Below are 25,616 nucleotides of genomic sequence, written 5' to 3'. Positions count from 1 at the left end.
GCAATTTGAATCCTTCGCAACCTTGAAATTGCTATCTCTCAAATACAACACCCTAGCTTTTGCCTTACGTGATGTTGATAGGCGTCGCATGAATGTCTTGAATTTTCAGTCTTGCTGGTACATCCATGTTGCTGGAGCTTGACGATGCCAACACCTCCTTCCTTGAGGCTAACAACCAAGATATAAAATTGTCGTATGTTCTTGAGTTGGAAGGATGTGAGCACTTGTCCACTTCGGAGTAGTGAAGTGCTTGCTAAAGAGTGTTGGCACCTGACTCCCTATCTTCCAATGTTTGTCTTGTTGTCAAACTTGGTTGATGGAGAGCGCACAACTGCTCACAATGTCGATTTTCTTACATCTGTCAAATTGCTAGCATTGTTAATTTCAAGAGCTCCTTCTCCACACACATGGAGTTGAGAGCTCAAAAAGAGTGTATCCGGCGGTAGAAAAATTGAAGAACCATTGAATGCAAGTGCTGATGCCATTCTAGAAAGTCTAGAGGAAATAGCGTAAGAAGCTTGGGTTAAATTGTCAACTTGGGGCTAAAAGATGTGCTCCTTAAAAACTGTAGTTCTCTTGATTTGATATGCCAAATTAATAGCATCCACATCATGGGTGGGGTATTTTATTTTTCCAAACTTTGAGATCTAGACATTAAAGAGTTCTTTTCTATTTGTGGAAAAAATAGAAACCACATGACCCCCCCGTGGAGGAGAGCTTTGTGTGTGTGTGTGTGTGTGTGTGTGTGTGTATGTATGTATGGAGAGAGAGAGAGAGAGAGAGAGAGAGAGAGAGAGAGAGAGAGAGAGAGAGAGAGAGAGAGAGAGAATCCCAAGCGACTTTAAAAGTTTTATTCGATGAGTCTTGAACTCGAGACCTGATGCTCTAGAGGGAAATGGGATAATCAATCTACCACATGAGAGAGAGAGAGAGAGAGAGAGAGAGAGAGAGAGGTGCTAGTTTGCAAAGTTTAATGAGTGGTTACATCAAAATAGGCGAGGAAAGGTTAATATGTAAAGGTAAACACTTGCATCATGTTTGTGGGCAAAAAATTATGAAGAGTGGGAGATATTCTACCTTTGAAACTCATACTCTTATGTGCAAAAATTCAAGTCATTGATTTGTGGGCAAAAAATTATGAAGAGTGGGAGATATATACTACCTTTGAATCTTAGTGTTTACCTTTTAGTAGTTTTAGTCATCCACTATAATCGTTGAAGGTCTACCTAGGTTTGTTGTTTCTCTTTATTTTTTTACTAAATTCCTAACATCTTCTGGTTTGAATGTAAAAAGTATGCCAAAAGTTATAGAGCGATATACAAGGTACACGGCAGAAAAAGAGGCATCCAAACAACAAATGGAAGGGACTCAAGATGTAAGCTTGCATGGTAACCTTAATTATCTATCACACTTTCATAAAAATCGGTGTAGTCAATTTTTCTTCTTTTAGAGGTGTACATGTCATGCTATGAAGACTCTTGTTTATAAGAAAATTGATAATTTGTTATGTAATGAATGAATGGTTAGTGGAATCAAAGTATGAATGGTCTTTCAACACAAGTGGAGACTCTGCAATCTACATGCAAGTGAGCCACTTATTACAAAATATAAGAGTCGTAAGATCGTAGTTATTGTGAGTAATTTTAGAGTAATAATGTGTCGCGTTTTCTTTTGCAGTTTCTTGGGAGGAGAAGAGATTGAGCATCTAGATTTACAAGCCCTTAACAACTTGGAGAAACGAATGAATGTTGGTTTGGGTCGAGTGAGGGCTCAAAAGGTACGTGTGAATAGTGTGAACATGTTTTGAAAATTAAGCTTCATGAATGCAATAGAAAGTAGTGGATAGTGATTTATTCAGGAGATAAATAGGATGAATGAGAAAAGAAAGTGAGCCTAAAATGTGTTATCGTTGATCCACCGCACCACCTCGATGAAGCCATCTTTCTTGCATGATGGGAATGGTACCTTGATGAATTTCATGTGAAATTTTACATCTATTAAGAGAAGAAAGCTTGGTCAATTTTGTCCAGGTCAAAATCATGTAACATGATTCTTTTTCATATGAATTGTAAGAAGTCAAATTATATGACTTTGGTGTCAATAAACTAGTTAGTTACAATTAGACCCTTTCAAGGAACTTGCTTAAGACAATATTATAGTAAAGCCAATCCTTGATTAGGGAATGGTTTTTATCTCATCATTTGTACCTAGGCTCTTCAAAAGAAATAGAGATTATTCAACATAGAATAATATGATTTTCCATGAAAATTATGATTGATTTGAATCTTCAAACCCTTAAGTACTTGCAATTACCTATTCAAATGTACATGAAAATTGTTTGGTAGCATATGCTAAGCATATGACATGCTTCTTGTCATGCTTTTATTTTGACTGATTTCCCCTACTTAAATTGCTAACTTTAATAAATTGTTTTTTGTTAAAGGACCGTCTACTTTTGGAACAATTGGATGATCTAGCTAAAAAAGTTAGTAAGAAGATATGGTTATTTTTCATTGTTTGCTAAAAGGGTATATTTCATTTTATTTATTTTTGATTCATTCATTTGATAGGAGAAGCGATTGCAAGTGGAAAATAGGGATCTCAAGGCAAAGGTAAAGTAGATTTTCCTAAGTATCATTGATATTCATCAATTTAAATTTAGTTAGAAACCCATATTGATAGAAATATGGTAAAAATCTTGAGTTTATTTAGATTTTGTATGTATTGAAATTTAAAACAAAAGTATTTTGATTTCTATTTTGTTTTCTTCAACATTGCCTTTTGTTTTCAACATTCAATTTTGGTTCAATCTCTGTTTTGCCAAGTATAAATATCAACACGTGTCCTGAAGTTTGATTCTGTTAACAAGCTTCAAATTTGCATTCATTCATACCTTCAAGGCTTCTTACTTTTTGACCTTTGCTAGCAATTTGAGGAAAAGATAAATTTTGAAAAGTAGTAGCAAGGGTCCATTAACTAGCATAATCATCCATTCACAGTCATTGTGTTGCCTATGTAAAGAGCTTGTGTAGCGTGTTGTGTTTGCTCTTTAACATTTTTGTCTCCTAGGTTTTTCTTGAACTAGGGTTTATTGTTCTATTAGGTTCTTTAAGTAGTTGTAACAACATTTATCCACTTGTATATAATTTCTTACATTAGGAGGTAGTTCTAATGGGGTCGTTAAGTAGTTATAATAGGCTTGATCCACTTGCAAAGAAGTTCCCTTGCTATTATGTTATCACCATATGATTATTCGCGATGAGAGAAAATTACAAAAACTTGGTAAGATAACTCTTGCGGTTAAAATTTGATATTTATATTACAGGTGGTTCTCATGGCTTTTTATTCCATTGATTAGCACTTATGGATTGGCCAAAAAAAGTTAACTTTGACCAATAAAACTTTTTATTCAATAGTCAGTATACAATATAATTTTGCCATTCAAGTGATTCAAAAGAACATTAAAAATACTAAGTTTTATGAAAGGATGAATATTTTTCCTAGCTTCGTTCATCGTAAGTGATGGTACTTTGATAACGAGGGTATGACTGATTTTAACATGTCGAGTTTTAGCTTCAATAAACTTGATTTTATGGCTTTTATTGAGTATATTTTCCAACTTGGAAGTTCTCTCTCTCTCTCTCTCTCTCCCTCCTCCTTCGATATCCTTCGCAGGTGGAGCATATACACAAGCTTTTGAAGTTTTTGATATCCTTGGCAGGTGGATCATATACACAAGCTTTTGAAGGACTCAATAACGTTGCCATCACCTTCTTCTACTGCCCCAATACTAGCCCAAGCTAATCGTCAACAATCCCTAACATCTATTGGACACACCCTATTGCAACTTATATAAGCTTCTTTCTTTATAATACTAGTCTCTCATTTCGGAATTGTTGGTCCACAAGGTTGAGAAATATGTTTTCAATGATCAAATCAAATTGATTAACTATTTTTTGTTTCGATAAAATAGAAATTCATGTTTGTGAAGCCTTAGAAACCTAGGAGGGAACTCAATACTTGTTTGTAGTCTGTCACTTTACAACTCTTTGTAATTTACCATTTATGCCAGTGAAGGTCAAAAGGGTCGTCTATTAGACATAATTTTAGGAAAAAAAAACTCTATTGAAAGGCTTGTATAGATTATAAAACTTATGCAAGATCTCACCCGAGCATTTGGTCGAAAAGTTTTAATGAGCCATCACAATTGGTATCCATCAAAATAATCTTTAAATGATTAATATTCGATTTATGTTTGTACATTGATAAATTTTTTTCTAAAATCGCTTGAAATTGTTGTTTTTCTCTTTTCCAATCTCTTTCTAGAAACATGAATTAGAAAAAGTTAACCTATGAAAGATTCTTAGCCAATGTCTCTTTGAATCAGTTTAACTAAGTGGATTAAGTGGTCCACCTTCATGATAACATATAGAGTTGGGCAAGTATGTGACTTTTAGCAGCTTGCTTGATCTCTTGTCTATTGATACTTTAGAATGCATAGGGGCTACTGTTTTGAAAAGACTAAATGCCAATTGATTACCAGTCGTAGCCTTAAATTTCATCATTTTATTAAAAGATTATACAGTAGTACTAGATTCCTATTGAAGCACATACTAACAACTTGACAGTTGTACAGAAGGCCATGTTTTATACAGATTTTATGACAATTTAGAACTTAGAAAACTACTTTCAATGTTGATGATGAGACTTCCTTGAAGAATAAATACAAGTACTTGTGATTTTATTGGTAGCATACAGGAGCCTCTAATTAGGGGTCTTGAATCTTCTTTTTCTTCCTATCACATAATGGAACATGCTCTCTTTACAAAAGAGGTTGCATTGGAAGATGCCCACACTTCTACAAATTGCGCGCGCACGCACACACACACACATACACACACACACACACACACACACACAAATGATGATGTTTATACACAGTCTAACTCCTTTTGGTATATAGGAGTGGCTTGTTGCCTCTTCCTAGGTATATATAGCTGGTGACTGATCTCAGTATCTAGTATTGGTCTTGAAAGGATCTTATGATTAATGGTTTGAACTCACTAGGTGACTTTCTAATGTGAAAAATTAGTGGGTGGATTCTTAATGTATGGTACCTAACACTTTAGAGGGAGTTAAGTGGGATAGTGGGGTTTGAGTTGGTTGGCTTGACTTTGTATAACCTTGTCTTCATCCGCTTGATGATGTGGTGGCATACTCCTGGTGGTGTGTGTGTGTGTGTGTGTATAGGGTGGCACCGATGGCTCTTCTTCCTCATGAAGATCAGACCTGCCATATTGCTGTGGAAGGGATTGGCTATTGACACCGTCCCCCATAAAAGATGAGCTTCCTAGCTCACTTAGCATTGGTACCTATGTGCTTCTATGGTGTGTGTGTACTAGTGAAGGGTTGCCTCTATCTTTGGATTGCGAGGCTTTGCTAGCAAGGGTGTATCTTGTTAAGAGTGTTTGGCTCTGTGGCAAAAAACGAAGACGAGCAAGCTATTGTGGAGTTGGTTGCTCCGACTCAATCTCAGGTGACTTAAAATATTGCTATGGAACTACTGTCCGAGCTTCATGGATGTGTTGTGATTCACTTTTGATATAGAACTCATGCATGTCTTGGCTATACTAAGTCAAAAGTATGAATGTTATATGGTTGGAAACTTCCAGTGACCCTTTGGTATCTGCGGCATTGGTTTTTTACTCTCTTTTCGAGTTTAGGAAATTCTTTCAATATATGCCTAGTGACATGTCATAGGCATGTATATGAGCAGTGAAATACATTGAACGGTTGTATCCTTTCTTCAATGCAGGTTAATGTTTGCCTTGAGATTTTTTTTTGGCTAAGAAAGTAATGATAGAAGGTTTTTCTTACAACTTGGTGGATGACCCTATATTATATGGTAAGTATTGGCTTACTTTTGGGAGGTTTAAGATAAGCATACACGGTCCTCTTTACTGGGGTAGCTGTTGCGGTTATTTTTTTGATGAGGTGCCTTTGGGACTTGTTATTGAGCTTGCCTTTTTTGCTTAGATATGGTCTATGTCTAGTGATTGTTGTGTGACAGATCTTTGGCAAAGCTCTTGAATAGAATATAATCTTGATGTTTTTCTATGACGATTGGAATATCGACTAATTTGGACATTTCTGTTAGCTTAAACATGTACTTCTATCTAAGGATTGGGCTTGAACTTGATACTTGTAACTAGTCCGACCTTATAGCTGCTCATGTGTTGGCATGCTAGTTTAGTTGGAAGAATCATAGCCTATAATTCAAAGGTGGTGGGTTCAACACCCCTTGACCGTCTAAAGACATGTTCTAGCCTTTAGAGGTGTTTTCCATGTGTTTTGCGGATGGGGAAGACTAACCTTAAGTCGGATTGCCTCCACCTATGGAGGTAATTGGGTGTGTGTTGTGATTTGAAAAAATGAGGAGCAGAATCCACTTTGGGTGGAGACCACTATAGATAAAACAATTGTGTGTGTGTGAGAGAGAGAGAGAGCGTGTTTGATTTGGCCCATAACTGCATGCGGGAACTTGCAACAAAATGTGAGAGAAAAGAGAGCACCCACTTGAAAGGTGATGGGGACATTATGCCTTGCCTGGAAATGGCGGGATTGATCTATAGGGATTGGGAAGACTGAGCTAATTAGGCCTATCCCTTTCCTGCATTTGTCCTCTTTCCATTTTTGACACAACCCCGCACCCCCACACAAACACTACTTGCATCAATGATGGCAGATACCTTGTGTGTGCCCAACACCATCGGTCCACCACCACCATAGACTCTAGAGTAATCATTCATTTAGACACCGCTCTCTACCCCCTCTCTCTTATGTGTGCATGCCATCACTCGTGTCAATAGAGAGTAGAGAGCGGTGTGTGTGCGTGAGAGAGAACTTAGAAGAGAGACACACACACACACCTTTCACTAGTCGTACTCTTGTTGCCATTGCCCCTGCCTTTTAAAGCTCCATTCGTACACAGGCTATATAGAGGGCAAGAGAGCTTTCACATCCTGTCCTTGGCGACTTCATCCACTTGCACAATGCCAACTCAACCAAGTTGCCCACCCTTCCTTTATGCCCATCACGTCGGCCCAACAATGCCTATATACGAAAAGTGGGGTGTATTTGCGTGGGCGCACACACACCCCTCCCACACTGCGAGAGACGTCGCCTGATTTGTACAAGCAATCTTCCCTCAAGGGAAAAGCTTACCCTATTTGAACATATATATATATATATATATATATATATATATATATATATATATATATATATATATATATATATATATATATATATATATATATCTATACTATATATTAAGGAGACTGGTTTTCCAGTGCCACGTGTCAAAGTTTGCTGCATTCGGTGAGTTCCGGTTTATATGAGTGAGGGGGAGAGGGGGAGAGAGAGAGGCCGCCGAAGGCGGCCGGCCGTACTAGTATATATAACATAGATGTATGTGCAAGGTCCGTCGCTCCGTGCCATTAAGTAGTAGTTGAGCCATCTGGCTGATGTAGAGTTGAGGGTTTAATTAATTCATAACATAAAGAAGAGAGGATTAGGGAGGTAGAGGCGCAGAGAGAGAGAGAGAGAGAGAGAGAGAGAGAGAGAGAGAGAGAGAGAGAGAGAGAGAGAGAGAGAGAATGGGGAGGGGAAGATAGAGATTTGCAAAATTGAGAACTCTAGCAGCAGGCAGGTGACTTTTGCAAAGAGACGCACAGGATTGGTGAAGAAGGCGCAGGAGCTCTTTATCCTCTGCGATGCTGATGTGGGCCTCATCATCTTCTCTTCTTCTGGCAAGCTCTTCGAGTTCACTAGCTCCAGGTAATTAGCAAACCCCCCCCCCCCCCCCCCCCCCCCCCCCCTTTCTTTTTCTCTCGTCTTATGGCTTTTAGTTAACTGTCCAAACAAAGTCATAAAGCATAAATGTGTAATACACACGTGCACACTATCTCTCTATATATAGGAAAGAGATACTAGGACATGTAGAGGTGCAATCTCTCTCTCTCTCTCTCTCTCTCTCTCTCTCTCTCTCACACACACACACACACACACACACACACACACACACACACACACACACACACACACACACACACACACACACACACACAAGTGGTGACTCTTTACGCTACATGAATACTATGCTAGAAGAAACTGCATCAACCATACACACATATGGGTCTCGTTCGCCTGAATGGTTGGGCATGCTCACAATCGGTTTGATTTCTAGAAGTCACACACACACACATGTACACACACACACACACACACTCACACATACACACCCAGGTAGTGGCTTGTTGCTCTACATAATTCTATACTAAGCCCGATGGGACCGCATAAACAGTACACACACATACACATACACACATGTGGTTTGCTCGCTACACCGCGTAAAAAAACTATACCTAATGTCTGCAAGCTACATCCAACTAATTGCAGGCTTGACCATATTGGATTAAAGTACGGGGTGGCTGAGGGCTTAACCGATAGTGTCCCTAGTCGAACCTTTCAACACATGATACTACCCTAGCACATGGACTAATAAGAGTTTTTTAAAAAAGGGGGACGAGTCCGTTAAAGACTTGGCTCTTACTTGTTGGGTAATTTACTGTGAGACTACCCAGTGGTAGCGTGGCTTGCTCTTCACCGAGCCCTGCATTTCTGCGCATGTGGAAATTGCGCCATACAAGGCGATGCCTTCACGGATATTTGATGGGGACTTGTCATTAGGCAAAATTTGGACTCACAAAGGGGCCTTTTAAGGAGTTTGATTTTACCTCTCTCTACCGAAACGGGCACATGGATAAATTTTTGCAAACAAACTCCAAAGTTGGCGGAGGTTTGATAATTAGAATGTCCTCTGCAAGCTCTATCTACTGATATATAGCACGCCATGAGATTCCTCATATTTTAGAAGATTCTTTTTTTGATTCACTTAGATTTTTCACATCATAGGTGAATCAAAAAAAGAATCTTCTAAAATATGAAGAATCTCATGGCGTGCTATATATCAGGAGATAGAGCTTGAAGTGGACATTCTAACTGTCAAACCTCCGTCCACTTTGGAGTTTATTTGCAAAAATTTATCCATGCGCCCGTTTTGGTAGAGACAGGTAAAGTCAAACTCCTTAAAGGACCCCTTTGTGAGTCCAAATTTTGCATAATGGCCTGCCTATGCCACACCATCTAATTGAGCCTGCGGATTTTACAGGAGGCTTTACTGTGTCGTACAGTTGGTCTCAGCGCTCAACATGGCTAGAGGTGCCCAGGGCTCGGGGAAATAATGCCTTGAATGCCTCTCAGTACTCCTACAAGTCCTGCTATGTATAAAGGTGAGAGCCCCTTTGTGCCTCTCACTTAGATCGTTTGCGCTACTGTCTGTTTTTCTACATTGAGGGATTAAGTGAGGTGAAGGGAGAGATTCTTTCATTTATAATCATGCCTAAGAAGACAACACCGACTGTTGGGAATGAACTCGAGGCTACGCAGGTTAGCATGCTTCTTGAAGGCTGTGGCTTGAAAACTTGGATTACTTGTCTGTTCTTTGAAGCAACATAATATAATGATTGTTGTCGTACATTTAACTCCTCTTGATTCTGGCTCGGCAATAGCTGCGGGACTCTAGTTAAATGTTTCCTTTTTAGCCATAACCATTGGGCTACTTACTATACATCCTGGCCCTTATGACTCAGGCTTGCTAACTTGTTCATTATGGAACTACATCTGTTAATGGTTGATAGCGCGTATAAACAGTGATTATGTGTTTGGTTCACCTTACTCAGCTCTGGTTCACCATACTTGGTCTACCGTTGGTTGGATTGAGGTGGGGATTGGTCTATTGCATCTTTAAAGCCCTAATGATACTGGGAATATTTTGAAAAATGTCATAAGGAAAAATCACCTAGTAGTTGACCCTGCTAAGCTTTGTGTAGGGCTCAGTATATGCGGGCCAGTAGTTGAGCTGTTAGCTAGCTGTGAATATAAGGCACTTATGGGTTGCTGTATTGTTGCTCCTTCCTCTGACTATATAGTAAAGACACAATTTTTAATTTAGTCCTGTAAGATGGGCTGGCTGTTGAGTCCAAGCTGATGTACATACTACTGGCTTTTGCATGGCATGACTAATCTAGAGTAGCACTGGGACTAAGATAGAGTGAGCTAGATGGATGTCCATCCGTAAAATAACATTACATTAAACTGTGGAAATACATCAGGTTGTTAACATAGAATAAATTAACTGCTGGCTGAGTGTGCTTGACTATACTGACATTGGTACTTCTTCAGGGCGTTTTGTTACATTGCCAAACTAAGGGAATCATGAAACTATGACTAACTAGTTGGTTTAACATGGATCATCGGAACGTATATGGTACTGGTAAGGTGCATCCTAACTGCATATGGGTCACAAATTCGTTTGGCTGATTATGGATACTGTATATGACGGTGAATCTTCATCAGTAAGTAACACTAAGGTTTCATAAACTGGTCATTGTCTGAGCTTACTATAATGGTGTTTAAATATACCTACCCTATGGGTGTTTTAAGAGGGGTCTGGCATATGAACATGGATTGAGAGATGGAAGGTATGGTATGTCTGGAATAACTCTGGCTGAGAAGGCTGCTGCTGCTGGGAAATCCGGCCTGAATTCTACTTTTTGTAAAAAAACCAATGTAACTTGTGTACAGACTAGACTAAATAAAGGTTTTTTTTAAAAAAAAGATCATAATCGGGTATTTACAGCAAAGTATGGCCCTAGGATGGGCCTCTCCGTTCTGCATAATATTCATAAATATTGTTGCTGGATTTAGTTGTTTAATTTTATCACCATCAGCAGGTACCACTCGGTTGATCAATGATTGATCTACTTTGAGCTCACAGTAAATGAACCATTGGTTTGTGTACCCCTTGTTTGTATACACTAAGTTTTGGCCTATGACCATATGATAGTTTTTTTAAACTTATGCATCTGTAGAGGTAGGTATAACATTTTGTGAAGTAAGAGGTGTAGTCCCTCATACTATGGCTATGTCAACTCGTGCTAAAGATCCTGTATCACTGATAGCTTCTTCTTGGAAATAGATTTATGGGATTCAGGAGGATGTTTTGGAAAAGATTTTGATTTAATTTCAAAGACAAGGTTAGGCTACAAATCCTCATGTTGAGGGTCTCCTTGAGAGATGCTGGTTTTTTTTGAAAAATAATCCGTTTTTCAAACAAAACTTTGGATTTTTTTTTTTACATACTCGTCGTTATGGTTGGGAAATATGAGGATAAGCTATATACTATAACGTATACACTAAATTACACTCGACTTTTCGTTAGACACAGCTCAGTAAAAACATTGGGTGTTATGCACGAATTGGGTGATTGTAAAACACCACCACTTGGCCACCTGCACTCTATGCATGTTTGAAAAGCTTGAATTGTTTTTAGGTAACCTGACTTGTTAATGATACTTTGACGTGGGGAGATTTCGTAAATATTTGGATTAGGCACTTCACTAGCCTCCCCTAGGATGTCATGACCTATGGGAAAAATATGGACTATATACTTAGACCCTTATGGTCTGCACTATTAGGTGTAGCAGTAATTTAAGTTTTCAGTAGATTGACATGGATAACAACTGACTAGACCTGATGATACCTATCCAACGCAGCGAGATCTAACGAAATGTTGCTCTGTTTGTATGGATGTAGGTAAGGGTCTATCTTGTTTGCTGTTGCTTTGTTTATTGCTATCCGGCTCAGATGGGTGATTGTATCATCCCCCCATTTACGATGTTCCAAGCTTGATGGATTTTGTATACTGTAATAATGCAAAATGTCTGTAATAACAAGGGATGTTTTGTATTATCTTTTGTGAGAATCAGGAGTCTGGAGTCTATTGAATATGTAAGTATTCAGTTGTGGTTATTGTAGCCCTAGAATAAATGAAACACACACACTTTTAAACACAAGATTATCGCAATTTTTGCGATAGTCAGGGCTCGGACTCCTGGGTACACTAAGCCTGAAAACTAGTTAACACCCACTACTGTAAACCCTCAAAAGGTTGGTAGGTGTTAGGTGGTGTTGTACTAGCCTAGGGTGGGGTTCCTCCTCCTGGTCATGATATCCTCTACGGGATGACTGATAGTTAAGAAGGAGGAACTACCAATGACTTTTTTATCCACACCCATCTTGTCATGCTTCAATTCACTTACCTTTCTCATGAAAAGCAATACAGACTAACCTCTCGTAGGAGGGCAATTGCTTTAATCATATACCTTGTGAACCTCTTAACGCACACTTGGCTATGGCCGCATTATGAAACTGCATGGCAGATCTTACTACAACACTCCAACTGGAGTCAGAAGTCCTACAGGACTTAGCTCAATATGTCAAAATCAATTTTCTAAAGAAAATTAGTTCTCTTCCCATAAAATGGCTTAGCAATGACACTAGTTGGTGAACACCTGCTCTTGCGATCAATTGTCAAGAAGTGGCCAGCAAGTGGTTCATTGTCGGCTTAGACAAAGCTGCAAACAATGCTAGTATCATGTGTAAAAAACTTGCTTGGGATGCAGCCAAAGAACGACTTAGTGGAAATGAATTTTACTCATCTAACCATACTCCTTTTGTGCTTACAAATAATATCCTAATTGAACTACAAGCATTAGGATATGGTAACACTTGTAGGAAACTACCTATTTTATTTCCTACATATAAGAGCCATAAGCATAAGTTTCGATGGATCTCAGATGCATCCAAATGTATATATACTGATATCACACAGAACATTACAGTATGCCTTAATCTTATTTTACTCGAATTTGAAGCGGTTTGGGAAAGAAAGAAGACACTATGCAAGAACTTATTTGGCCTTGACATCTGCCCGTTCTGGATTATAAAAAATGCTGCAAATGTATTATTAAATCTACCAGATAAGATATATAACATCTTTACAGCTGACATTTCTCAATGTTATGAGAATATACCTTTATCAAGAGACTTTGGCTTGATTAACACTCTTGAAAAGATAATTGAGCTGACCTTCAACTCCAAAAATAAGCAAGGATACCATATGATTTCCCTTGTAAAGAAACCGAAATGGGTAAAGACCACTGCGCTTAAAATGCCACTTCATTTGGATCGATATAAGCTATTTCAACATATTATCTAGGTTCTCAATAATTGTTTCGTACGTATTGGAAACTCATGTTTTAGACAGGTACTTGGCATCCCTATGGGTTTCTCCTGCTCACCGGTTATGTGTAATTTGTACTTAGGCTACTTTGAATACTCTTGGATATTAAAGCAACTGGCGTGTCATCATACGGCTATGATGCTACCTAGCTTTATGTATACTTTTCGGTTTATGGATGATATCTTTAGTATTAATAACCATGCCAACATTGACTCCTTCCAAAACATATATCCCTCAGTACTCTCAGTGGTTCCCACTACTGCTCATAACATTGATATCAATTCAAAATCATTTGCAATAAGTACAAATTATCTCAATATTGGGATAACTCTTGTCTCACCATTCTCTGGGGATTCTGTAACAAGATTCAGTTGGAAGCGCGATAAGCTGGAGATCCTACCCTCTGAGTTTGTGAAAAGGAAAAGTAACTGACCACATAAAACTGCGATTAACTCTTCCCTTGGCATGCTGCATTTAATCATGTACTCTTCAACTAATACATATGCAGCTTTTGAAGAAATCACAAAATTGCTTAGAAAATTTCAAGGAAATGGTTTTCAGAAAACTGAGTTGCTGAGCTTATTGTCTAGGACGATTGAAGAAAAAGATTGGCCTGGATGTAAAGTAAATAAAACTTTGTTCATCTCTATGATGAGGTAGTAGGCCCATACTCTATGGGCCTGCTACCTCTTAGAGTATGGTGCCTGGGATTGGGAGGGCACACACACACACACACACACACACACACACACACACACACACACACACACACACACACACACACACACACACACACACACACACACACACACACACACACACACACACACACACACACACACACACACACACAAGTGGTGACTCTTTACGCGACATGAATACTATGCTAGAAGAAACTGCATCAACCATACACACACATATGGGTCTCGTTAGCCTGAATAGCTGGGCATGCTCACAATCGGTCTGATTTCCAGAAGTCACACACACACACACACACACATGTACACACACACACACTCACACATACACACCCAGGTAGTGGCTTGTTGCTCTACATAATTCTATACTAAGCCCGATGGGACCGCATAAACAGTACACACACATACACATACACACATGTGGTTTGCTCGCTACACCGCGTAAAAAAAATATACCTCATGTTTGCAAGCTACATCCAACTAATTGCAGGCTTGACCATATTGGATTAAAATACGGGGTGGCTGAGGGCTTAACCGATAGTGTCCCTAGTCGAACCTTTCAACACATGATACTACCCTAGCACATGGACTAATAAGGGTTTTTAAAAAAAGGGGGACGAGTCCTTTAAAGACTTGGCTTTTACTTGTTGGGTAATTTACTGTGAGACTACCCAGTGGTAGCTTGGCTTGCTCTTCACCGAGCCCTGCATTTCTGCGCATGTGGAAATTGCGCCATACAAGGCGATGCCTCCACGGATATTTGATGGGGACTTGTTCCTGCCTGTGCCACACCATCTAATTGAGCCTGCGGATTCTACAGGAGGCTTTACTGTGTCGTACAGCTGGTCTCGGCACTCAACATGGCTAGACGTGCCCAGGCCTCGGGGAAATAATGCCTTGAATGCCTCTCAGTACTCCTACAAGTCCTGCTATGTATAAAGGTGAGAGCCCCTTTGTGCTTCTCACTTAGATCGTTTGCGCTACTGTCTGTTTTTCTGCATTGAGGGATTAAGTGAGGTGAAGGGAGAGATTCTCTAATTAGTAATCATGCCTAAGAAGACAACACCGACTGTTGGGAATGAACTCGAGGCTATGCAGGTTAGCATGCTTCTTGAAGGCTGTGGCTTGAAAACTTGGATTACTTGTCTGTTCTTTGAAGCAACATAATATAATGATTGTTGTCGTACATTTAACTCCTCTTGATTCTGGCTCGGCAATAGCTGCGGGACTCTAGTTAAATGTTTCCTTTTTAGCCATAACCATTGGGCTACTTACTATACATCCTGGCCCTTATGACTCAGGCTTGCTAACTTGTTCATTATGGAACTACATCTGTTAATGGTTGATAGCGCGTATAAACAGTGATTATGTGTTTGGTTCACCTTACTCAACTCTGGTTCACCGTACTTGGTCTACCGTTGGTTGGATTGAGGTGGGGATTGGTCTATTGCATCTTTAAAGCCCTGATGATACTGGGAATATTTTGAAAAATTAAAAAAAAGATCATAATCGGGTATTTACAGCAAAGTATGGCCCTAGGATGGGCCTCTCCGTTCTGCATAATATTCACAAATATTGTTGCTGGATTTAGTTGTTTAATTTTATCACCATCAGCAGGTACCACTCGGTTGATCAATGATTGATCTACTTTGAGCTCACAGTAAATGAACCATTGGTTTGTGTACCCCTTGTTTGTATACACTAAGTTTTGGCCTATGACCATATGATAGTTTTTTTAAACTTATGCATCTGTAGAGGTAGGTATAACATTTTGTGAAGTAAGAGGTGTAGTCCCTCATACTATGGCTATGTCAACTCGTGCTAAAGATCCTGTATCACTGATAGCTTCTTCTTGGAAATAGATTTATGGGATTCAGGAGGATGTTTTGGAAAAGATTTTGATTTAATTTCAAAGACAAGGTTAGGCTACAAATCCTCATGTTGAGGGTCTCCTTGAGAGATGCTGGTTTTTTTTTGAAAAATAATCCGTTTTTCAAACAAAACTTTGGATTTTTTTTTTTACATACTCGTCGTTATGGTTGGGAAATATGAGGATAAGCTATATACTATAACGTATACACTAAATTACACTCGACTTTTCGTTAGACACAGCTCAGTAAAAACATTGGGTGTTATGCACGAATTGGGTGATTGTAAAACACCACCACTTGGCCACCTGCACTCTATGCATGTTTGAAAAGCTTGAATTGTTTTTAGGTAACCTGACTTGTTAATGATACTTTGACGTGGGGAGATTTCGTAAATATTTGGATTAGGCACTTCACTAGCCTCCCCTAGGATGTCATGACCTATGGGAAAAATATGGACTATATACTTAGACCCTTATGGTCTGCACTATTAGGTGTAGCAGTAATTTAAGTTTTCAGTAGATTGACATGGATAACAACTGACTAGACCTGATGATACCTATCCAACGCAGCGAGATCTAACGAAATGTTGCTCTGTTTGTATGGATGTAGGTAAGGGTCTATCTTGTTTGCTGTTGCTTTGTTTATTGCTATCCGGCTCAGATGGGTGATTGTATCATCCCCCCATTTACGATGTTCCAAGCTTGATGGATTTTGTATACTGTAATAATGCAAAATGTCTGTAATAACAAGGGATGTTTTGTATTATCTTTTGTGAGAATCAGGAGTCTGGAGTCTATTGAATATGTAAGTATTCAGTTGTGGTTATTGTAGCCCTAGAATAAATGAAACACACACACTTTTAAACACAAGATTATCGCAATTTTTGCGATAGTCAGGGCTCGGACTCCTGGGTACACTAAGCCTGAAAACTAGTTAACACCCACTACTGTAAACCCTCAAAAGGTTGGTAGGTGTTAGGTGGTGTTGTACTAGCCTAGGGTGGGGTTCCTCCTCCTGGTCATGATATCCTCTACGGGATGACTGATAGTTAAGAAGGAGGAACTACCAATGACTTTTTTATCCACACCCATCTTGTCATGCTTCAATTCACTTACCTTTCTCATGAAAAGCAATACAGACTAACCTCTCGTAGGAGGGCAATTGCTTTAATCATATACCTTGTGAACCTCTTAACGCACACTTGGCTATGGCCGCATTATGAAACTGCATGGCAGATCTTACTACAACACTCCAACTGGAGTCAGAAGTCCTACAGGACTTAGCTCAATATGTCAAAATCAATTTTCTAAAGAAAATTAGTTCTCTTCCCATAAAATGGCTTAGCAATGACACTAGTTGGTGAACACCTGCTCTTGCGATCAATTGTCAAGAAGTGGCCAGCAAGTGGTTCATTGTCGGCTTAGACAAAGCTGCAAACAATGCTAGTATCATGTGTAAAAAACTTGCTTGGGATGCAGCCAAAGAACGACTTAGTGGAAATGAATTTTACTCATCTAACCATACTCCTTTTGTGCTTACAAATAATATCCTAATTGAACTACAAGCATTAGGATATGGTAACACTTGTAGGAAACTACCTATTTTATTTCCTACATATAAGAGCCATAAGCATAAGTTTCGATGGATCTCAGATGCATCCAAATGTATATATACTGATATCACACAGAACATTACAGTATGCCTTAATCTTATTTTACTCGAATTTGAAGCGGTTTGGGAAAGAAAGAAGACACTATGCAAGAACTTATTTGGCCTTGACATCTGCCCGTTCTGGATTATAAAAAATGCTGCAAATGTATTATTAAATCTACCAGATAAGATATATAACATCTTTACAGCTGACATTTCTCAATGTTATGAGAATATACCTTTATCAAGAGACTTTGGCTTGATTAACACTCTTGAAAAGATAATTGAGCTGACCTTCAACTCCAAAAATAAGCAAGGATACCATATGATTTCCCTTGTAAAGAAACCGAAATGGGTAAAGACCACTGCGCTTAAAATGCCACTTCATTTGGATCGATATAAGCTATTTCAACATATTATCTAGGTTCTCAATAATTGTTTCGTACGTATTGGAAACTCATGTTTTAGACAGGTACTTGGCATCCCTATGGGTTTCTCCTGCTCACCGGTTATGTGTAATTTGTACTTAGGCTACTTTGAATACTCTTGGATATTAAAGCAACTGGCGTGTCATCATACGGCTATGATGCTACCTAGCTTTATGTATACTTTTCGGTTTATGGATGATATCTTTAGTATTAATAACCATGCCAACATTGACTCCTTCCAAAACATATATCCCTCAGTACTCTCAGTGGTTCCCACTACTGCTCATAACATTGATATCAATTCAAAATCATTTGCAATAAGTACAAATTATCTCAATATTGGGATAACTCTTGTCTCACCATTCTCTGGGGATTCTGTAACAAGATTCAGTTGGAAGCGCGATAAGCTGGAGATCCTACCCTCTGAGTTTGTGAAAAGGAAAAGTAACTGACCACATAAAACTGCGATTAACTCTTCCCTTGGCATGCTGCATTTAATCATGTACTCTTCAACTAATACATATGCAGCTTTTGAAGAAATCACAAAATTGCTTAGAAAATTTCAAGGAAATGGTTTTCAGAAAACTGAGTTGCTGAGCTTATTGTCTAGGACGATTGAAGAAAAAGATTGGCCTGGATGTAAAGTAAATAAAACTTTGTTCATCTCTATGATGAGGTAGTAGGCCCATACTCTATGGGCCTGCTACCTCTTAGAGTATGGTGCCTGGGATTGGGAGGGCACACACACACACACACACACACACACACACACACACACACACACACACACACACACACACACACACACACACACACACACACACACACACACACACACACACACACACACACACACACACACACACACACACACACACACACACACACACAAGTGGTGACTCTTTACGCGACATGAATACTATGCTAGAAGAAACTGCATCAACCATACACACACATATGGGTCTCGTTAGCCTGAATAGCTGGGCATGCTCACAATCGGTCTGATTTCCAGAAGTCACACACACACACACACACACATGTACACACACACACACTCACACATACACACCCAGGTAGTGGCTTGTTGCTCTACATAATTCTATACTAAGCCCGATGGGACCGCATAAACAGTACACACACATACACATACACACATGTGGTTTGCTCGCTACACCGCGTAAAAAAAATATACCTCATGTTTGCAAGCTACATCCAACTAATTGCAGGCTTGACCATATTGGATTAAAATACGGGGTGGCTGAGGGCTTAACCGATAGTGTCCCTAGTCGAACCTTTCAACACATGATACTACCCTAGCACATGGACTAATAAGGGTTTTTAAAAAAAGGGGGACGAGTCCTTTAAAGACTTGGCTTTTACTTGTTGGGTAATTTACTGTGAGACTACCCAGTGGTAGCTTGGCTTGCTCTTCACCGAGCCCTGCATTTCTGCGCATGTGGAAATTGCGCCATACAAGGCGATGCCTCCACGGATATTTGATGGGGACTTGTTCCTGCCTGTGCCACACCATCTAATTGAGCCTGCGGATTCTACAGGAGGCTTTACTGTGTCGTACAGCTGGTCTCGGCACTCAACATGGCTAGACGTGCCCAGGCCTCGGGGAAATAATGCCTTGAATGCCTCTCAGTACTCCTACAAGTCCTGCTATGTATAAAGGTGAGAGCCCCTTTGTGCTTCTCACTTAGATCGTTTGCGCTACTGTCTGTTTTTCTGCATTGAGGGATTAAGTGAGGTGAAGGGAGAGATTCTCTAATTAGTAATCATGCCTAAGAAGACAACACCGACTGTTGGGAATGAACTCGAGGCTATGCAGGTTAGCATGCTTCTTGAAGGCTGTGGCTTGAAAACTTGGATTACTTGTCTGTTCTTTGAAGCAACATAATATAATGATTGTTGTCGTACATTTAACTCCTCTTGATTCTGGCTCGGCAATAGCTGCGGGACTCTAGTTAAATGTTTCCTTTTTAGCCATAACCATTGGGCTACTTACTATACATCCTGGCCCTTATGACTCAGGCTTGCTAACTTGTTCATTATGGAACTACATCTGTTAATGGTTGATAGCGCGTATAAACAGTGATTATGTGTTTGGTTCACCTTACTCAACTCTGGTTCACCGTACTTGGTCTACCGTTGGTTGGATTGAGGTGGGGATTGGTCTATTGCATCTTTAAAGCCCTGATGATACTGGGAATATTTTGAAAAATGTCATAAGGAAAGATCACCTAGTAGTTGACCCTGCTAAGCTTTGTATAGGGCTCAGTATATGTGGGCCAGTAGTTGAGCTGTTAGCTGGCTGTGAATATAAGGCACTTATGGGTTGCTGTATTGTTGCTCCTTCCTCTGACTATATAGTAAAGACACAATTTTTAATTTAGTCCTGTAAGATGGGCTGGCTGTTGAGTCCAGGTTGATGTACATACTACTGGCTTTTGCATGGCATGACTAATCTAGAGTAGCACTGGGACTAAGATAGAGTGAGCTAGATGGATGTCCATCCGTAAAATAACATTACATTAAACTGTGGAAATACATCAGGTTGTTAACATAGAATAAATTAACTGCTGGCTGAGTGTGCTTGACTATACTGACATTGGTACTTCTTCAGGGCGTTTTGTTACATTGCCAAACTAAGGGAATCATGAAACTATGACTAACTAGTTGGTTTAACATGGATCATCGGAACGTATATGGTACTGGTAAGGTGCATCCTAACTGCACATGGGTCACAAATTCGTTTGGCTGATTATGGATACTGTATATGACGGTGAATCTTCATCAGTAAGTAACACTAAGGTTTCATAAACTGGTCATTGTCTGAGCTTACTATAATGGTGTTTAAATATACCTACCCTATGGGTGTTTTAAGAGGGGTCTGGCATATGAACATGGATTGAGAGATGGAAGGTATGGTATGTCTGGAATAACTCTGGCTGAGAAGGCTGCTGCTGCTGGGAAATCCGGCCTGAATTCTACTTTTTGTAAAAAAACCAATGTAACTTGTGTACAGACTAGACTAAATAAAGGTTTTTTTTTAAAAAAAGATCATAATCGGGTATTTACAGCAAAGTATGGCCCTAGGATGGGCCTCTCCGTTCTGCATAATATTCACAAATATTGTTGCTGGATTTAGTTGTTTAATTTTATCACCATCAGCAGGTACCACTCGGTTGATCAATGATTGATCTACTTTGAGCTCACAGTAAATGAACCATTGGTTTGTGTACCCCTTGTTTGTATACACTAAGTTTTGGCCTATGACCATATGATAGTTTTTTTAAACTTATGCATCTGTAGAGGTAGGTATAACATTTTGTGTAGTAAGAGGTGTAGTCCCTCATACTATGGCTATGTCAACTCGTGCTAAAGATCCTGTATCACTGATAGCTTCTTCTTGGAAATAGATTTATGGGATTCAAGAGGATGTTTTGGAAAAGATTTTGATTTAATTTCAAAGACAAGGTTATGCTACAAATCCTCATGTTGAGGGTCTCCTTGAGAGATGCTGGTTTTTTTTGAAAAATAATCCGTTTTTCAAACAAAACTTTGGATTTTTTTTTTTACATACTCGTCGTTATGGTTGGGAAATATGAGGATAAGCTATATACTATATCGTATACACTAAATTACACTCGACTTTTCGTTAGACACAGCTCAGTAAAAACATTGGGTGTTATGCACGAATTGGGTGATTGTAAAACACCACCACTTGGCCACCTGCACTCTATGCATGTTTGAAAAGCTTGCATTTTTTTAAGGTAACTTGACTTGTTAATGATACTTTGACGTGGGGAGATTTCGTAAATATTTGGATTAGGCACTTCACTGGCCTCCCCTAGGATGTCATGACCTATGGGAAAAATATGGACTATATACTTAGACCCTTATGGTCTGCACTATTAGGTGTAGCAGTAATTTAAGTTTTCAGTAGATTGACATGGATAACAACTGACTAGACCTGATGATACCTATCCAACGCAGCGAGATCTAACGAAATGTTGCTCTGTTTGTATGGATGCAGGTAAGGGTCTATCTTGTTTGCTGTTGCTTTGTTTATTGCTATCCGGCTCAGATGGGTGATTGTATCATCCCCCCATTTACGATGTTCCAAGCTTGATGGATTTTGTATACTGTAATAATGCAAAATGTCTGTAATAACAAGGGATGTTTTGTATTATCTTTTGTGAGAATCAGGAGTCAGGAGTCTATTGAATATGTAAGTATTCAGTTGTGGTTATTGTAGCCCTAGAATAAATGAAACACACACACACACACACACACACACACACACACACACACACACACACACACACACACACACACACACACACACACACACACACACACACACACACTCAGTTACGAGGAACAAAAAATTGGTATCCAGAATGGGGAACACAAATGGGCAACAATTGCTATTCTTTGTTATAGTTACTCATGTCTAAAGCATGGAATGGTGATTCGGAATGGGAAGTTGAAACGGGAACGGCGAAAGAAAATGGAATTTCTTTGCAACTATGACACGGACATACACATACACTGGGGGTCATTGCCCGTCCGTCGGCAGGCGGTCCCGCTCTGCTACCAAAGGCAATAGTTCAAAGGGAGAGGTTTGTGGTTCAAGAAGGGGAGCATAAGAGATATACCTACGGGTGCGCACACACGTTCCAAACCATCCATGCCCCAAACCACCAAATGAGATTAGCTTTGATTGCATGTATGAGCAATATTATTGACCCAAAAAAAATAGCGGCAATTAGTGCCAAACTTTTTAAAGTTAAGAAACAGGTATTTTTGGCCCACTTCGGGACTAAAAAGCCTCATAAAACTCGTCTCCGGCCTTATCTCATGAGAGCTTGCAAAGCAAAAGGGACTCCACATGGTTTCCCTGCAACCCCTTGTAAAAGAAACCATCCGTGAATATATGTTATGGTTAGCTTTACCTTTCTTACTATTTGTCTTTGAAAGCAATCTAGTTGGGTGACATCTATAACATGTGGGATACTCATGCATCACCTGCATACGTGCCAATGCTAACTATATGTTGTGTTGCTTCCATGGGTGCAGGTGAGGGTTATCTTCACAACTATGGTTTTCAAAGTTCCTTGGCTTGAAGATGGCGGACTTATATATTTTCAGGCTCTTGATTCTCTTGTACTTGTGTATAAAGATTGTTTTGTATTATGAATGGAAATTATGTTACCATATACATGTGGTAGTGATGTGTGTGACCACACTAGGACCATCGGGACATTTTTTTCCTCTTTAGGAGGTTTTTTTCCCCGTGCATTGTATATACGCCCATCACTCTAGGGCTATCTATCTTTCCATTGTAAACTAAGTAATATAGTCTCTATTGTGTGCCTTGAGCTTCCTTCATCTTCTTCAAGATGTGTACGTTTCTGTGCAACCCTAATTTCAACAATTGGTATCAGAGCAGGTTGCATCCTCTCGGGCTTAGTCGTTAGCAGCTCCAATAGAAGCCTACTCATTTTCTCCGATTTCAGTGAGCTTTGGCGAGCTTCGCAGGTCGACAAAAATTTCGGACAAGCTCGTAGAGCGTAGTCTGCTCAAAGTTCTGATTCGGGCTCATTTCGGCCTCCATTTTCACTATAGACAGTACTGCACAGGATATTTCGTCATTTTGTGCAAAATTTTATCAGTGTTGTTTTCTGCATATCAGGTGCCTTAGAATCTTCTACGGTTTGTGCTATATAGCACGTGTTGTTCCCGCTTTGTTTCTCCTCTTTTCGTACAATTTTCACATCTGGTGCAACATTTACCATGGCTGACAACAACGCAGATGTGTTCAAGATGTTTGTTGCTGAGGATAGACTGGATGGGGACAATTACCCTATGTGGGCTTACATGATGCAACATGTTCTTGTGTCAAAGGATGTCAAGAATATTGTGCAGGGCATTGATGTATGTCTTGGTGCTGAGGATGTAGTTGATGTTGAGGATGTGGTACGTCTTATTGCAAGGATTGCTGCTATTAGAGTTGTTTTGCCTACGGCAAAACAATCTCATTGGGATGTAAAGGATGCGCAGGCTCATGCATTGATTTCGTTGTCTGTGAAGCGCACCATTGTTCCTCACATTCGTTCAACAAAATCTGCAAAACAGGCTTGAGATATTTTGGCTGGTCTTTATGCAAGTCGTAATGAGGCTAAAATTGCTTTGCTGCGTAAAGAGCTAGAGTCGAAGATTATACATGAGAAAGATGATATGGATACTTTCCTTGCTGGTGTCAAGGATATCAATGAGCAACTTATTTCTACAGGTGAAGTCATTTTAGACAGTTCCCTTGTGCAGATTGTTCTTGATGCCTTACCAGATTCTTATCAGACTTTTGCTAGTACTTGGAGAGTTATGATCCAAGGAAATACTAAAGTTGTCAAGTTTGATGCATTATGCACATTGCTATTGCAAGAGTCACTTTCCAGAAAAAACAGGACTAGACAACGTGCAATTGAATAGGCTTTTATTGCTTCTCAAAGAAAGGGTGGTAACAACAATGCATCCACTTCTTATGGTGTCGGATGCTTTTTGCCCATTTTGGCGGCTTGAGTTTGTGGCCCCAGAAATCTTGAGATGCGGTGAGTTCTATGCGAATTAAAACCGTCAATGGGAAGTTTCGGGTGGACTTTGCGTCTTCGTGTTCCGATCATCGAGCACCAAAATTTGGCATTAGTTTGAAGTGGTGGGAGGAAAAAGATTTTTTATGCAATGAAGGCTTGGAAAGTTTGGTGAACTTTGAAGGCTTTGGGAGGCCGCCATGTGGCACACGAGTACTCCCACATGCAAAGGAAAGAGCCTCTGGCCAGGGGTATTTTGGCAAGGCTGTGCGCCCACTTGGGTATCACATGAGAAAGGTGAGCTTATGGAGATCCCTTGGTTATGGAGGATTCGGGTGTTGCGTCGGTGGTGTGCATGGCAAAAACGGGTGGCCATGGGCTGGTTTTGGGGTGACATTGCTCAAGCAAAGTGGGTGATGACATGGTAGCGGGCTCGCGAGGGCGCGTTCACACAAGGGCACATGGGTGCCTACTCTTAGTTTTTTTGAAAGCAAAGTGGCTCACAGGGAGCAACTATGGCACCATTGTTGCCCTTGGGAGTACAAAAAGAAAATAAGTTAACATGTGCTAAAGTGTGAGAGAGATACTGCCATTGCAAAGTTTCTAAGTTAAGGTGCCAAGGAGGACTAATGAAAGGAGTTTTTTCCAAGTGGGGAAAGGGAGCTCAAGAGGATAAGGAAAAAAACATTTTTTTGTGAACGTGAGGGAAGGCTTTTCCTTTTGCATGACGAGAGCTTCTTCATCAGCTTCTTCTTTTGTTTTGTCAAGGGTGAAGCGAGCCCAAGGAGCGGTTTCTTCTTTTGGTTGACAAGACCAGAGAAGGGAGGAGAGCTTGTGTGTGCCTGCTTCTGCGAGGAAGGTAGGGGAGGAAATATCCATCATTGAGACGATGTCAATGAGGGTTGTTGAAGTTCTTTTTTTGTGCCTATCAAGGTTGTGCCGACAGAGCCGTTTGTAATTGGCTCTCTTGAATAAAGAAAGCAAGGACTGCCCGCATGTTGGCATCATTTCCCCTTTTCCCCTTTGTTTTTCTACTCTTGTACTTGTGTTCGCAGTGTCGGTGAGTGTGTGTGTGTAGACAAGTGTGCCCCCATCGAACTAGCGGTGTCTTGTGGCAAAGAGAGAGAAAGAGGCTCCTGGGGTGTGTGGGAAGCTGTGGATTG

The 25,616-nt window shown here is 39.9% G+C and overlaps 1 protein-coding gene across 5 annotated transcripts in view; it reads left to right on the top strand.

Moving 5' to 3' along the window:
• LOC147451637 (MADS-box transcription factor 23-like) overlaps window positions 1-23,250 on the top strand; it is a 30,578-nt gene extending 7,328 nt beyond the window's left edge. Inside the window, exons 2-8 of one of the 5 annotated variants that reach the window (XR_015188814.1) lie at window positions 1,294-1,388; window positions 1,528-1,582; window positions 1,678-1,777; window positions 2,444-2,485; window positions 2,571-2,612; window positions 7,708-7,839; window positions 22,943-23,250. Coding sequence is in view for 3 of the 5 variants with exons in the window: in XM_086517555.1 (XP_086373681.1) it covers window positions 1,294-1,388; window positions 1,528-1,582; window positions 1,678-1,777; window positions 2,444-2,485; window positions 2,571-2,612; window positions 3,722-3,856 (469 nt within the window). In the remaining 2 variants the exon portion in view is untranslated. Of the gene's footprint in view, window positions 1-1,293; window positions 1,389-1,527; window positions 1,587-1,677; window positions 1,778-2,443; window positions 2,486-2,570; window positions 2,613-3,675; window positions 3,953-7,707; window positions 7,840-11,718; window positions 11,877-22,942 lie in introns of those variants that run through there. The other 4 variants (XR_015188813.1, XM_086517556.1, XM_086517555.1 and 1 more) reach the window with 4 other exon arrangements.
• Window positions 23,251-25,616: the final 2,366 nt, after the last annotated feature.

The sequence above is a fragment of the Adiantum capillus-veneris genome, chromosome 8 (assembly GCF_014529385.1).
Source record: "Adiantum capillus-veneris isolate H3 chromosome 8, ASM1452938v2, whole genome shotgun sequence".
In the NCBI taxonomy this organism is placed as follows: domain Eukaryota; kingdom Viridiplantae; phylum Streptophyta; class Polypodiopsida; order Polypodiales; family Pteridaceae; genus Adiantum; species Adiantum capillus-veneris.
The sequence above is the reverse complement of the archived record's forward strand: the minus strand, read 5'-3'. Positions and strand labels throughout refer to the sequence as shown.